General features: G+C 36.6%; 2 protein-coding genes across 5 annotated transcripts; one reads left to right on the top strand and one right to left on the bottom strand.

Annotated features, from left to right (window-relative positions):
* The first annotated feature begins 462 nt into the window (after window positions 1-462).
* Window positions 463-3,178, top strand: LOC114718809 (uncharacterized). The gene is made up of 5 exons (XM_028904250.1): window positions 463-688; window positions 1,366-1,453; window positions 1,560-1,604; window positions 2,459-2,556; window positions 2,768-3,178. Exons 2-5 carry the CDS (start codon window positions 1,400-1,402, stop codon window positions 2,853-2,855), a joined length of 285 nt encoding a protein of 94 aa, XP_028760083.1. The 5' UTR covers window positions 463-688; window positions 1,366-1,399; the 3' UTR covers window positions 2,856-3,178.
* A 763-nt stretch (window positions 3,179-3,941) lies between these two features.
* Window positions 3,942-13,419, bottom strand: LOC114718793 (probable inactive DNA (cytosine-5)-methyltransferase DRM3). 4 transcript variants are annotated; one of them, XM_028904233.1, is made up of 12 exons: window positions 13,057-13,419; window positions 11,928-12,753; window positions 11,760-11,797; window positions 10,688-10,815; window positions 9,879-9,975; window positions 9,736-9,782; window positions 9,306-9,404; window positions 8,074-8,173; window positions 6,805-6,914; window positions 6,511-6,610; window positions 6,083-6,159; window positions 3,942-5,515 (listed from the first exon to the last, which is right to left on the bottom strand). In XM_028904233.1, exons 4-12 carry the CDS (start codon window positions 10,808-10,810, stop codon window positions 4,187-4,189), a joined length of 2,082 nt encoding a protein of 693 aa, XP_028760066.1. In that variant the 5' UTR covers window positions 10,811-10,815; window positions 11,760-11,797; window positions 11,928-12,753; window positions 13,057-13,419; the 3' UTR covers window positions 3,942-4,186. The 4 variants fall into 4 exon arrangements, with proteins under 4 accessions (XP_028760066.1, XP_028760067.1, XP_028760065.1 ...); XM_028904234.1 differs by having other exon boundaries at window positions 12,221-12,753; XM_028904232.1 differs by lacking the exons at window positions 11,928-12,753; window positions 13,057-13,419 and adding an exon at window positions 11,108-11,522 and having other exon boundaries at window positions 11,760-11,776.
* Between the last annotated feature and the right edge of the window lie 181 nt (window positions 13,420-13,600).

Genomic DNA, 13,600 nt, shown 5'->3' with positions numbered 1-13,600 from the left:
TTATCTCCATTCTTCTATTATTGCACCTCCATTTTCATAAAAACTCTACCACGACAGCATGGTGCAAAGCATAGAAACCCAAATCACATTTCCTACAAATTAAGGAGGATGGAAAATAAAATTCTTGCTTGGAAAAAGTCATTTAAAAAATAAACACACTCTATTAGGATTTGTTTGAATTAATTTCGGTAAAAGTGACTTGTATTTTAACTTGTAAACTGAAATTTGAGTAAAAATTAATTTGTGTAATGTCGTTTTTGTGTAGAGGTATTTTTATACAAACATCAATTTGACAAAAATTTTGACAAAGGCTAATCTCCTCATAAATAATCCTGAATTTTGCTTTGTTTTTTGGACTTTCGAACCCACGGCTTTGCTGGGAAATAAATCTTTCTGACCATTTTGCGCCCACCTCCAAAATTGAATCTCCATTTTGCCCTCTTTCATTCAACGACATTTATGATTTATCCCTGCCTCCTCCCACCCATCTCGACGAGCTGCTCTCTCACCGTCAGTCGTCGAATAACCACATGCCCCCGTCACTCTGCAGCTCAACTCAAGACCTTCTTTATACTCTCACCACGACCAGCATTTGACGGTGACAGCCGAACATCAAGACCATCTTCGTCCTATCTTTTCTTTATTTGCAGGATCATTGGCACCATTTCTTCCTGACAAATCCGCCAAGGTGTTCTTCCTGAAAAATCTGCCATTATCCGTCCACCATTTGATGTTATGTTCTCGAATTTTTGTCCTGATTGGATTTTACGAATTTTTGATGTTATGATTTTTTGAAATTGGACCTAAAATCTGGAATTTCAAGCGAATAGTAACCCGTAACTTTTAAATTTTTAATCTATGGGCTTGCAACGCGATTCACCTGTCTGGTTGGGGTTTTGAATTTGGGCACTCTGAAAACTTTAAGCTTGAAATATAATACTTTTTGTTTCTAGCAGAAAGTCTTCATTCCTGCTTACCGAGTCAACTTTGATGTATGTGTTTATGCATGCATGTTTGCAATTGGGTAAGTTGAAATTACGTAATATTTAGCTTCCATTATTCAAAGTGATGGAACATATTTGTGTATTGAACAGTGGTGATGATGTTGCCAGCGAAGAGTAATATTTTGCTTCCATTGTTTGTGGTTGATGACATTGAAGAACGTGACTCGTGTGTGTGTAAATATGTTTGTTAGTTAAGGAAATGTGAGACAGCAGGCTTGGCCATAACTGATGAGAGCGAAGGTCCAAACTCCATGTGGCCCTGCCTGCAAACTGGTCTTAATTAGGAGGACGATACTACTGTTTTTCTTTTGTTTCATTAAAGATTCTGTGCGGAGATAAAATAGTTTCTCCTATTTTGCAGGGCTGTTTAATTTAGAGAGGAAACTGGTACAAAAATGCCTTCTCTTCAAACCGCTCTGCCTCCTGAGCTGGCCAACAATGTCATTAGGGTTTGATATGATTCTTTCTTTCTTATATTTGAAACCTCAGCGTTCTTTTCTTTGAAACGTCATTTGTTTAATATTGTTGCATTACTAATTTCTTTATTTGTTGTAGCTTTATCGTGAATGCCTACGAAGAGCTAAATATATTGGTCACAGGGTATGTGTTTCTCTCCCTCATTTACACAAACTTCTGCCGTACCCCCGGTGGGTGTTTGTTGCTGCCTTCAGAATTGAATTGCGGTTCTTCTGCTGACTCTCCTTATCTCTCTTTTATTCTTCTTTCCTTTTATTGAATTTTTGTGGTATAGTCATGTAAAGAACTTGTTACTACCCTGTAGCTTTTACAGTAACTGACTATAATTGGTAACGGCGTAATGCATCCCCTCTACTCTATTGGTAAAAACATTGTTAAAGGGCGGCCAGATTATTATTTTCAAATCTTCTGATAATACGGTCGTACTTGAGGATAGCCATATATTGCAGTCATATCTTGTTTATCATAAATGGAAATAAAATGACCGGAAGTTTGTGAATTCCTGTGGTGTACGCCCCTTGAAAGGCACTTCTAGAGCTGCAATGCTGTTGTAAACTTTACAAAAAAAAAGGTGTGATACAGTAATAAAGTTGTCCAAGGTTTTTGAAGACATACACTTGTTTTCCAAAAGTTGTCACTTGTCACACAAAATGTACAAATTTGACACGAGCTACTTGTGCGTGGCACTTCACCTGAGTATGACCCATGTTTACCTCTTAAAGAGGTTAAATTCTATCTTTTAGAAGTGCACTCATGTTCAATTATCGTTTTTTTCCCTTTGGGTCTCTTGCGTTTTCATGGAGCCGAAGTGAGTCACAATGTTCATGGTTTATGAACATTGTAGTTCCCTACACCTTTTATATTTTATACTGATGATATTGATAAGTGATGCATCTCTAATGCTTGTTCTTGTAGCCTTGTATGGCTAGAACAAGATTTGTGAAACTGATTCAAGTTTTTACCTTCTTGCTTTGCAGCAACATAACACAGAACTTCTCGTCACTATGGTGAGGCAGCAGTTTAAGCAACACATGCATGAGACGGATCCTGAGAAAATTCAAAGTCTAAAGGACAAGTAAGCTTTTGCTTTAGTTAGTTGTATATTTTCTAGTCTAGATTCCTATCTTTTGCCAGTTCTTTTTGTTACTGGGCCCCGGGGGGGCATGTTTGGACGTAAGAACATATGCAGTTGATGCAATGCATGTCTGCATGACCGTGTGCAAATATTATTCTTCTGCATGTCTTCAATTTAGAGCGCAAAGTGATGCACATTTTGGCTTTTGCAGTGCTGCAAGAGGACTTATAAACCATATACTGTACGAGGCAGAGACAATGTCTGGTAAAAAATTCAGTCAGAGCCCTAAAGCCACTTAGTCTGCTTCGACCAATACAGGTTGCTCATCAATTCACACGAGTGTAGATCAACACATTATGATCGAATAAGATAGTTAAGGAAGTGCAGTGGTTTCTTATTTCTCGTTCATGTTCAAGAGCACTGAAGATGTTTTTAGTTAACTTCCAAGCGATTCAGTGTCGAAATCAATCCTAGGTTTTTGCTATTTGGCTAATACTGAATATAGAACCTTACCTTCCTGAGGGTTGTTTATTTGGAGGAAACTCAGTTTCGGTTTTTATATTTTGTTCTCAGCTGTTTCAATATCAAAATGATATGTTAGGTGCCGTAAGCTTATAATTTTTCCAGCGTGTTAAGTGATTGAAACCTTATGTTTCTTTACAAAAGTCATATTTCAATTATAAAATTTCATAGAATAGATAAATTGGAGGATGATTTAGTGACCTGCAATTGAAGTTGAGACTTGATATTTAAAAGATCAGATTGATTGGAGGACAATTTAGTGATTGTAAGATTTAGAAAATATAGTCTTGTTTGGAATTATGATTGTAAGCACTTATAAATACGTTCTATATAAGTAGAGATAGAATTTTTTTCATATGCTTATTTTATATTTTATAAATCATGATTAAAAAAATATTTATAAATCATTTTAAACAGGTCATATGTATTTAGTATTAATGTAAGAGTTCCCCCCCCCCCAGTCTACCATCAACTTGGGTGAGTGAATGGGTACGTTATGTTTATTTTAGTTATGAAATATTAATAGGCAAATTTGTAAATTGAGTTAAACTTTGACGTGATAATAATTTGTTTCAATTAATATTTCAAACATTTGAGGGATCAGTATGGGAGTATAATGTTTTTCCCACATATGTCATGCATTATTCTTGTGCTTACGTACAAGTGCACAAAAAAACATGTTCACATCCGTCCTTTACATCAATGCTGAGTGTACGCATTTGTGCGCATAACGTAGGTGTTGCCCCTTTGCGTGTGGAAGAGAACGAAAACTGAACTGCTTTCAAAATGAGAAAAAGACATTCAAAAATTTCAGTTATCATTTCGATTCATCCACTTAATTTTTTATAAAATTCCTTATTGGATCCATTAGAACTAATCCAATTTTTTCTAAAAAAATGAAACAGTTTAATACAAAAATCCACATGCCTCCAAAAATTACCGTCGGTACTTGAATTGCCTCAAAAACACTATTTGGCATTGTGCTGGGCGGCCACTGGTCAGAAAAGCTGAACTGGGTACCAAATAAAAACTTCCAAGAGAAAATGGAATATCAGGGTCAGTACCTGTCTCCATAATGATATAAACGTACAAGAAGAAACAATCAGAGTCACCTCTTTTCACACAAGCTCCTCACACGCTGCACAACACGGACAAATTCATAAAACAAGGAAAAATCGAAAGCGATGTGAGTCTGACTCTGATTTTTGGAGCTTGAGCAAGAAGACGGGTTCTGGCAAATGACCAGGTCAATACCACCAAATCTTTTGATCATAGTGTCAAGCCTGCTACTCGTGAGCTTTTGAACTTCTTCAATCTGAACCAACTCCCCCGTTTGTCCAGAAGTCTGCCACCATCTCTTCAGAACCTTCCTCTTAGCCTCCGAACTCTCAACCGATACAACATTCTTTATCTTGATCCCAAGACGGTGAAGAACAACTTCTGCCCCACCAATCCCACTAAAAATTGACAACATCGTCAATCCATCAGGGAACATGGCCTTCAACACAGAAAGATGATAACCCAACGCGTCTGTCTGAAAGCAGTATTTTAGTAGATTGAGTCTTTCTCTCAAAGTAATATCAGGAATACGGGTATGATGCAATGGATAGCCTAAGATAACCTCCAAATGTTCGGGCTCTATAGGACCCAGTTTGTTCTTGCCAACCCAGACAAGATTTAGCTTATGGCAGTGATGTAGGATGTCTTGCTTCTGTTCAGAAGTGAGTACTCCACTAGAACTAGACAGGGTCCTTCCTAATCTATCACAATGTTGTGCTATTTCACTGGTTTCACAACTAATGCAGCTCAACTGCTTCCTCGAATCCCAAGATGGCCACCATTTCCTTGTGAGTGGTATTGCATCAGCAATAGTCATAGGAGGCGATGGGAGGATGCGGAATCTGTTTTCAGTAGGAAGATTGTGTACATATCCTTCTTTTCTACTCACGGCTGAAAAGAACTGAGTATTCACAAATTCAGGTTCAAGAGCATACAAGAACTGAGAAATCTTTGCCCACGAGTCATAAGATATGCTTGCTATGTTTCCATAAAAGAAATATGGAGGTTTCATTACTACTCTGTTAAGACACCTGGATGGATTTGGTTTGTAAAGCTTGGGCAGTCCACCAATGTCAACATCAACTTTCTCTTCCACCCAATCAGGATCAAGAGGAGATGTCGAGACATCATAATGTTCCTGCTTTGGCCTTTTACTGACATTATTTTCCTCAAAGCTGGAATACTCCATGCTAGAATTAGCACCAGGAAATTCATCAGCATACTCATCTTTTACCCTTTTACCATGAAAAGTTTCCTCTAAGTTGACATCCCTTGACTGTGAAGGTTCATGGCCAAAGTTCTCTGTTTTCACTTCTTCTGAGCCATTTAACTCTTCTGTTTTGATCCTCATAGAACATGAACTAGAAGCGGTGGGATACTAGACAAACGAGAAATTCCATCATTTAGGGACTAACTGAATAGTAAAGAAATTATTACAGTACTACCATAATGGTCAGCATAAAACAAACCACTGTCTTTCATAAAAGTCACGCTTGGTGAAATTTCAATTCAGTGTGGAATAATTAAGAAAATGCTACGCAAATTTGATTCTGCAAAATAAGCGTGTCAAGCGGTATGAAGAATTTAGGAAGATTTTCAAATCTAAGATAAGGACTATCCTTTTCAGGGAATTATCGAGGAAATCTTGTAGGTTAAGTGAATACCAAGTAAAGAAAATAATTTTTATAGTTATGATATCAGTATAGGTCAAGGGGTGAGTTTTACACCATTGTTGGGTGCTACAACAAGAACAACAAGCCTTATTCTGTTGGGATCGGCTAATTACCCCATTATTGGATATTTCAAATATTATGTTTGAAGGGAGATTTTTTTTCTTTTTCCCTTCTAGTTGTAAAATTTGATGTTACAAAGTACCAAGAGAAAGACGAGTTAACTGCAAAAAGTAAATAATTAAAGAAATATGAAAAGTAGGATAAGGTATAACCTTACACACAACATAATCGATGCCATTTTGCTCTGCTACAATACAGTTCGCAAGCTCTATTATAGGAGCCTCAGTACCTGAGACAGCGAATTAGTAGATGCAAGATACAGAATTAAAAGCAAACAGCAGTCCCTCAAAATGGGGAAAAAACATGAGGGCCTGCACATGACATTTCCAAATTCAAATGCGAAAGAACATGGAGAAAATTACCAGGTCAATACAGAGCACATAAAACATAGAAGAGCTAAATATTTGCTCTAACTTATAGAAGACATTGCCATAGCAGATACTATCAGTCCAACAACTACCCCAATGGTGTCGTCCCATAACCCAAAGGACATTAGGTAAACGCTTTTCAAAGGAAAGACAGTAAATATAACCACAATAACTGGAGTTTGCAGGGATAAACCATTATAATTGTTACTCACCTAGCTTATCAATTGCTGATGATACTTCACTCTCAGAGAAACCCATTTCAAGTAGCTGAAGGGTTTTCTCCATGGTCCCAAACAGTTTTTCATTATTAACCTGAGATCCAACATTTAACAATCAGCATTAGATGCATAGACAAGACACATAATAATGAAATAGGCATGGAACAATTAGGCGTCATTTGTTTTCGTGTCTAATGGGCAAAGAGGTTGAGATTTAGCATTAAATTTAAATTAGCCAAATCGAAAAAACCTGTAGAAAGACCATTCAAGTGTATCAAATATGAAGACCTCATTTTTTGTGTAAATAATGGCAACATCGTCTTTTTCTTTTTCAACATTTTTGGCAATCTGAGCAGCAACTATAACATCCACCAACCCATGAATTGAAGCATTATCACCTGACACAAAATGACAAACGACAAACAATAAATCCACACAGATATAAGGAACATCTAAATGTAGATGAGAAGCCTCCTTTAACATTGAAATGCTATACAAAGCCAAGGTAGAACATTCAGATCTCAGAACACTACTACTTCATTTCTGAAATACAGTCGGATACATGTCATCTATTGAGAAATATGTTTAGATGGAACTCCAAAGGATCATGACAGTATAATTATCTAGGTGTTAGTGAGTTTATTATTGTTTAAGAGCCTTACAATTATCTCCAATCATTCTCTTAAGGAGCATCTCTTGTAGTTAATCTCAATTTTTAAGTGTTACAAATAAAAGAATAAAGGAATTGAATGACTAATGTATCCCTCCCAATCTCAAGGTTAAGCCTTGAGGTCAATAACGTGCTCTCTCTAGTTTCTTTTCAACAACTGGAAACCAATTTCTAACCAATTAACACAAATTCTTGATGAAGCCCTGGGTCATGATGGTCTTTCAATAACTATGTTTAGTAGCTACTAATACTATCTCCAATTTTTAATATAAGAGCTAGTTAATTAATTTAAGCAAATTAAAAAAATTTGTTAAGTTAGTTATTTATAATAATTAGGTGTTGTCTTTCCTAAAATCCCCTTGCTAATCATATGTATTAGCTAAAATTACCATTTGATGGAACTTTTACCATGTGCAACCACTATAAAGACTACTTTTAAAAAATTGGATAAATATGAGAGACAAAATGGATTAGGGTCTTATATTTAGGACAAAATTAAATATCAAACTAGCTCTTATATTAAGGACCGGAGGTGATATCATATAAACGGAAACCTCAAGGGTAAACTTTTTTCTCAACGGCAACGTTGAGATGCGCTTAAATTGTTCACCCAGGATTTTTTTGTTCCACTCAAGAGGATCTTGTCCTTTACTCTTGTCCCTGTTTCTCACTTGTCTCTATTATTTTTACTTATTTTTTAAATGCTATATCAGAGTTTTATGTGATCTCCTCAGCTATGAAAAATGGAACCAACAATATGCGTTTGCAGTGTGGTTAAGACAGCATAAGCAGCAACAAAATGTAGAGGCAGTCCTATAATACTAAAAGAAAATCTATATTGATCATGCATAAGCAGCAGCGAAGGTGACAGATCTACAAATACATACCAAGCTTCTGGATAGCAAAATCTACTTCTTTCACGGAGAAGTTCATCCTCAGTAACGAAGCTCTTCTATCATCATTAACCGCACAAAGCTCATCGAGCTCCTGCAGAAGAGATTATGCCTAGGAGAGTCAAGTTGATATGGAAGAAATAGATGGCATATCAAGACGCATGATACAAGAGAGTGAATTGTACAGCCAAGTGAATCTAGATTTTAAAAGAAAAATAATTTGGGTCAGAGAGCGGCAGATGCAATAATACTAATGACAGTTGCAAGGTGAAGTCTGAAGCATATATTGCTGAGTCAATAGCAATTGAGAGTGTAAAAGTTCATATTTGTTGATGCTTTTGGATCTTTGAAATAATGCAGTCTTGCATAAGCTGGGCCTTTTAGAACTCAACTGAATTAATTAATGTCAACCATATTGGAGTAATTAATCAAGTCCGCCAAGGCTGGTGGTCACTTTTCTTTTGTTGGTTCTACAAACTCAGAAAAAGGTGCAAGAAAATCCCAAAAGTAGTGACACTTATCAGTATTTCTCTGAGGATGATGTAGAAGACACGAGAATAATAAAAGGATTAAATCAACATATAATTGGAAATTTAATGGAATAATTTTAATATTTATTAGCTAAGCTAGTTGCAAGAACTAAATGATACTTGACAGGAGATTTGATATGTGAGTATGCGTATCATGAAAAGTATGTTTACTAAGGTGTTCTTCAACAAGAGAAAAAGATAACCTCGTATTTTCACTAGAAAAAAATTATGCTTAATTCATAAGGAAGGATTGTTAACAAGGTGTAGGATAAGATTGGAAATTTTTGAGATGTCGATGAAAACAAACACACACTCGTTCTCATACACACCCACATAACAGGAAATTCAACAAGTTTTTCTCCTTTGGAACAAAAATAAATATCTTTGATAGATCAGAGCTATTAATCCATGTATCATAAAGAGAGCTTTGACCATGACAAGGAACACTGGTAAAAATACAATGGTCAGCAAAGTATTACAGCATGAAATAGAGAAATAATAAATAACTTTTCTTAAGATCCAAAACAGATATTGATCACAGCTACTGCAATGCTGCCCTAACTAGTATTGGTAACAAGCCAACTTACACGCCATTGATAGAGTGTCATTCAAATGCTAGATAAGAGAAGCAGAAGCATCCAACAATCATTGCCACCACATTAATGAGGAAATCAACTAAATATAAGAGGCAAATACCTCTTTTGGACTAATGCCAGAGGAGATTTCTGGAGTATCCTTATCACCAAATAAACTATCCAGAGAATCAGAAGACTGCGAATTAGATTTTTCAAGAGCCTGTGTAATTACAAATCAAGATGCATAGCAGTCATTAGCAAAAGGAAAAAAATGAATAGTAGTAAAAACTTTTAAGCCACGCATTTACTAATAATTAATCCATCAAAATATAATTGAAAGCCAAGCTTTTCCTTGAAGCATTTCTCCATAGAAAAAGAAATTATATTAGAAGGTGCTATATTGAATCCATAATTATCAGCATATCTGTCAGCCCTGAGAACTAATAAAAAATTCTCAGCACAATAAACCCACAGAAAAACTACAGCTTCTACTTATAATTATAGTAATAACTATCTTCATTCTCGACCACATGACAAACAATTATACTTACAGAATATGCAAAGAGAGTCTCCAATAACTGGTCAGCATCGCCCTCACCTATAAGTTTGAAAAAAAATGCTTGTTCTTGTTAATTTCAAGTTAATCACTCAGAACTTGGTGCAGATAAGAGTGCCTTGCTCAAACAAAAAGTACCATTTTCCTTAATCACTTTATCAACAAGAGATGGTAGGAATCCCATTCCAATAAAGAATGCTCTTAAATTGCCTCCGGATGAACTTGCAACATTGTCCTGGTATTTGCAAGACAGTGACTAAACATAAGTAAATTGAAGGAACAATGCACAGCAGTCAGTAAATTGACATCATAAAAAAGTTCAGAGATAAATTCAGGTAAGAAGAGGAGGAAATGTCACATCCTCCAATGTAGCTCTATCATAGATAAAAAAGTATATTAAGTTATGTCGGCAACTGAATAAGCCTGAATCTTGGGCCCATCTGCCCTATTATATAATTTTGTCTCATTAACCATTTAGTTATCTTCAGTTCATATATTTAGAGATTTGACATAATGACTTTCTTTAGCTCCTTGATTATCAGGATTGAATTGCAGGCTTGTGGCCTCCATTACCATCAGTTTCTACTTGCAGGTTCAGCGTGATATGGAACAAGAGACTGCTGCCACTTCTAGAACTTATGAGAAGAAAATACAGAAATTATTTAAAAAGCCACCCCATCTCAACTACTGATCTTTTACAAGCAAATGCATCTCTAGCTGAATAATCCATTTTCACCATCATTTTCTCTTGAGAAACACTTGCAATTCTTTTGAATTTTCACAATACTATCAAGCTCAACATCAGGAAGCTAAAGACAAAGCTCAAAAAATTGAAGGTCAAATAAAGACACGAGACATAGAATATCACAAAATAAAATAAAGAAAACACAAAATGACTGAGTACAATTGTCTCACTGAAGGCCTGTATTGACAAATCCACAACATACCCCAACATCCCTTGGGCAGATCGTATAAGGTGGCAATTCATAATCCAAGACTTCAGTCTTTGGAATCACCATCCGTTTGCCTTCCATGTCTGATGAGCTGTTTTTATTCAAATTTCCTACCATTTCACCTGCAGAATTAAGCATTAAACTATAAATGCATTCATAATTCATCTTAAGTTAATGCGCGCTTCATACCTAAACAAACCCATAAAAAATCATGCCTAAAATAAAAAGTTAATGCGTGCTTCTAAAAGTCATTCAGGAAAAAAATATCATTGGAGAATCTAATGGGAGACTATCCAAGACAACAAGAAACTAAGCAGATGTGCCCTTTTCTAAAACCCTAAAGTTAACATCAAGAAATAAAATGCCCTGCAGAAGTTCCTCTTGTACAAAGTTAGTCGCGGAATCTAAGAATACCAGCTAACAATATCCGCTCGTTTTTGTTGTGCTGAATACATTTTCCCAAGCATAAGAATCATAACTCCAGTACGTGCAATGCAAAGTCACATCCCAAGCATTTGGTAGGTGTTCGACAACCATTCTTGTGACTGCAATGAACTTGGACTCCATGATATTCCATGATATCGTATCATAATCTTCATGAACATGCAATGATTAATTCAATTCTTGCCTCGCCCATTATTAAATCAAAATCCAGGACAAAAGTGGCGAGCCCAATCCTCTCGTCAACACCAAAGGACTTTGTTGTGAAAGGCCGTGAAAGAAATATATACCATTCTCCGGCATGGAAGGCCGCACCTCACAACTTAAATCCTGCTTTATAATAACTAGTCCTCCATGGTAGATATTGGATCACGTGTTAAAATAATCACTGCAAATTCAAGTTGCATATAACCTGTCTAAAGACTTGAAGAGTAAAGTTCATATATTTAAAGCAAAAAACCAATACTTTAAAGTACCGAGCTTGAAAATAACCTAGCCCAGTGAATAATAAGCCAAGCAAATACTTGGACTCTGCCTAGGTAAAAAATCTTTCTGTCGTCTTTGTTTCCAATCAATTGTTGAGAAAATTCAAAACCAAGAACCCAGAACGCATGTCGCATTATACCTTTCTTCCGACCAGCATCCAATTAGGCGGAGTCGAAGCTGCAAAATTGCAAATGAGACAAATCAGAGAGTCTAATGCGAATTCCTCGAGGTGAGACATATACGCTCAGAAGTGCAATGGGGCGTGCAAAATCGTCGCTCGAAAAAAAGAAAAAGGAGTTGTTCTGACCTACAGCGCGAAAGCGATCCCCAGTCAAGTCAGCAGCCAACAGAAATTTATTGCCTATAGACAAAAAAAAGGGGGGGGGGGGTATTGACTATTCACTGTTTTCACTGTTGGCTAATTGTTGTAAAGTAGTAGTACAAGTGTGTTCAAGTTTTTTTATTTTTTTTTATTTTTTTGATCAGCCAGTGTAGCGTGTTCAAGTCTTCAACATTGAAGTTTCGCTCTGCACAGCAAGGCTGGCCGCCAAACCCAGGAAATCCAACGGATAGAATTACTTCTCGAGATCGAACGGCTACCTATGCTCAGTTACGTGGCGCCCAACCTCTTTTCACGATGAAGTGAAGAACAACCTGCGTGAGTTCTGACTCCCGAGTTCTTACTTCTGAATTCTGCTCCTCGGTTTCACACTGCTTTTTTTTTTTTTTTGAAATAAAGGCAATTTATTTAACCAGATAAAACAAGTACAAGATTAAGGCCGGCCTGCTAAAATTGAATAATTTGAGCGAAGTCTATTTACATCGAATTGATAGGTCAATCCAGAACTACAAGAGCAGAAAAGCAAACATAAAAAACAGTCGGCATGCAAGATGGGAATTTGCTTTACTCCTTTCTCTCAATGAACAAATCGGACCCAACTTCTTCAAACAAGCTTCCTGAAGCCCATGATTCGATCCTCACCCCTTGAACCTCCATTCAGGATCAGCTTGAGAGCTCCAACATCTTAGGAAAGTCTTACTGCGAACACTCGCAAAGCTCTTCCTAATGAGTAATGCCATCACGAGGCATCGATCTATCCCGATGTCTGCATCCTTAATGATGTTGAAAGAAACTTTGGTGCCACTGACTAGAGATATTAAAGTAGTGTCTAGCATGACTCTTTGCTCAGAGAGGCCAAGACGAAGCAGATGACAAGAGCAGACCACAAGCTAACCAGCTATTGAGTAAATCTTGGTGGGTGTCATAATGGGCAAAGCATATTACCCACAAAGAACCAGTTGCCTCCACATACCACACCAAAACTCATGCAGATAAAAAAGTTGATAACAAAAACACAACAGACAGAAAATAAAAAGACCCCAAAATTGCAAGGCAGCATCACTGCAAGATGAGCCTCTAGGTGGCTGCTCATAACCTTAGAGGTCCTCGATACAATTATGCGTATGTACAGAGCTTTTTGACACAAATTCCCCAGGAATCCTAAAAATGACCATGAAGCTCATCTCGTAGATGCTTTCTTGTAAAGCAACGATGCTTCATACTGTAAAAACTCAGCGCCTTGGGTATAATGAGTAGCTTCCATCGATGCCTCTTTATACTCAGGAGATTTACTAGCGACAGGTTTTAAAGCTTTTGCATGAAAGGGTCGTCGTTGTCGCTCCTTGGTTACTAAACAAGAGGCATGGAAAGCAATGTAGCTTGGAGAAACTAGCTCGGCTCAGCTCCACAATTTCACTTCTACGTAATAAATTATTTTTATAAAATCTTCAAAATATATATATATATAAAAATCACTTATTTTTTAAGCTGAAGCAAAACTGCAAAAGTGATGAACTGATTGTTACAATGGTATTTTTAAGAAAGACGAGGATATTTCATAATAAGCAAAAGAACTGTAAAATTAATCAGTTTGAAAAACGAATTATCTTACCGTTACGAAAGTCGGAGCCAAAACAACT

This window comes from Neltuma alba, unplaced genomic scaffold (genome assembly GCF_004799145.2).
Source record: "Neltuma alba isolate B1F8T4 unplaced genomic scaffold, ASM479914v2 tig00011870_pilon, whole genome shotgun sequence".
NCBI lineage: Eukaryota > Viridiplantae > Streptophyta > Magnoliopsida > Fabales > Fabaceae > Neltuma > Neltuma alba.
Note: the sequence above shows the minus strand (reverse complement) of the source record. Positions and strands in the feature narration are given on the sequence as shown.

Excerpts from the sequence above, each read along its gene's own strand:
- LOC114718809 (XM_028904250.1), top strand. The coding sequence starts at position 1,400 with ATGCCTTCTCTTCAAACCGCTCTGCCTCCTGAGCTGGCCAACAATGTC. Across the intron at positions 1,454-1,559 it reads TGGCCAACAATGTCATTAGG|CTTTATCGTGAATGCCTACG; the intron begins GTTTGATATGAT and ends TATTTGTTGTAG. Across the intron at positions 1,605-2,458 it reads CTAAATATATTGGTCACAGG|CAACATAACACAGAACTTCT; the intron begins GTATGTGTTTCT and ends CTTGCTTTGCAG.
- LOC114718793 (XM_028904231.1), bottom strand. The coding sequence starts at position 10,858 with ATGAATTATGAATGCATTTATAGTTTAATGCTTAATTCTGCAGGTGAA. Across the intron at positions 6,915-8,073 it reads TTTTGCTATCCAGAAGCTTG|GTGATAATGCTTCAATTCAT; the intron begins GTATGTATTTGT and ends ATTTTGTGTCAG. Across the intron at positions 5,516-6,082 it reads TCGATTATGTTGTGTGTAAG|TATCCCACCGCTTCTAGTTC; the intron begins GTTATACCTTAT and ends TCGTTTGTCTAG.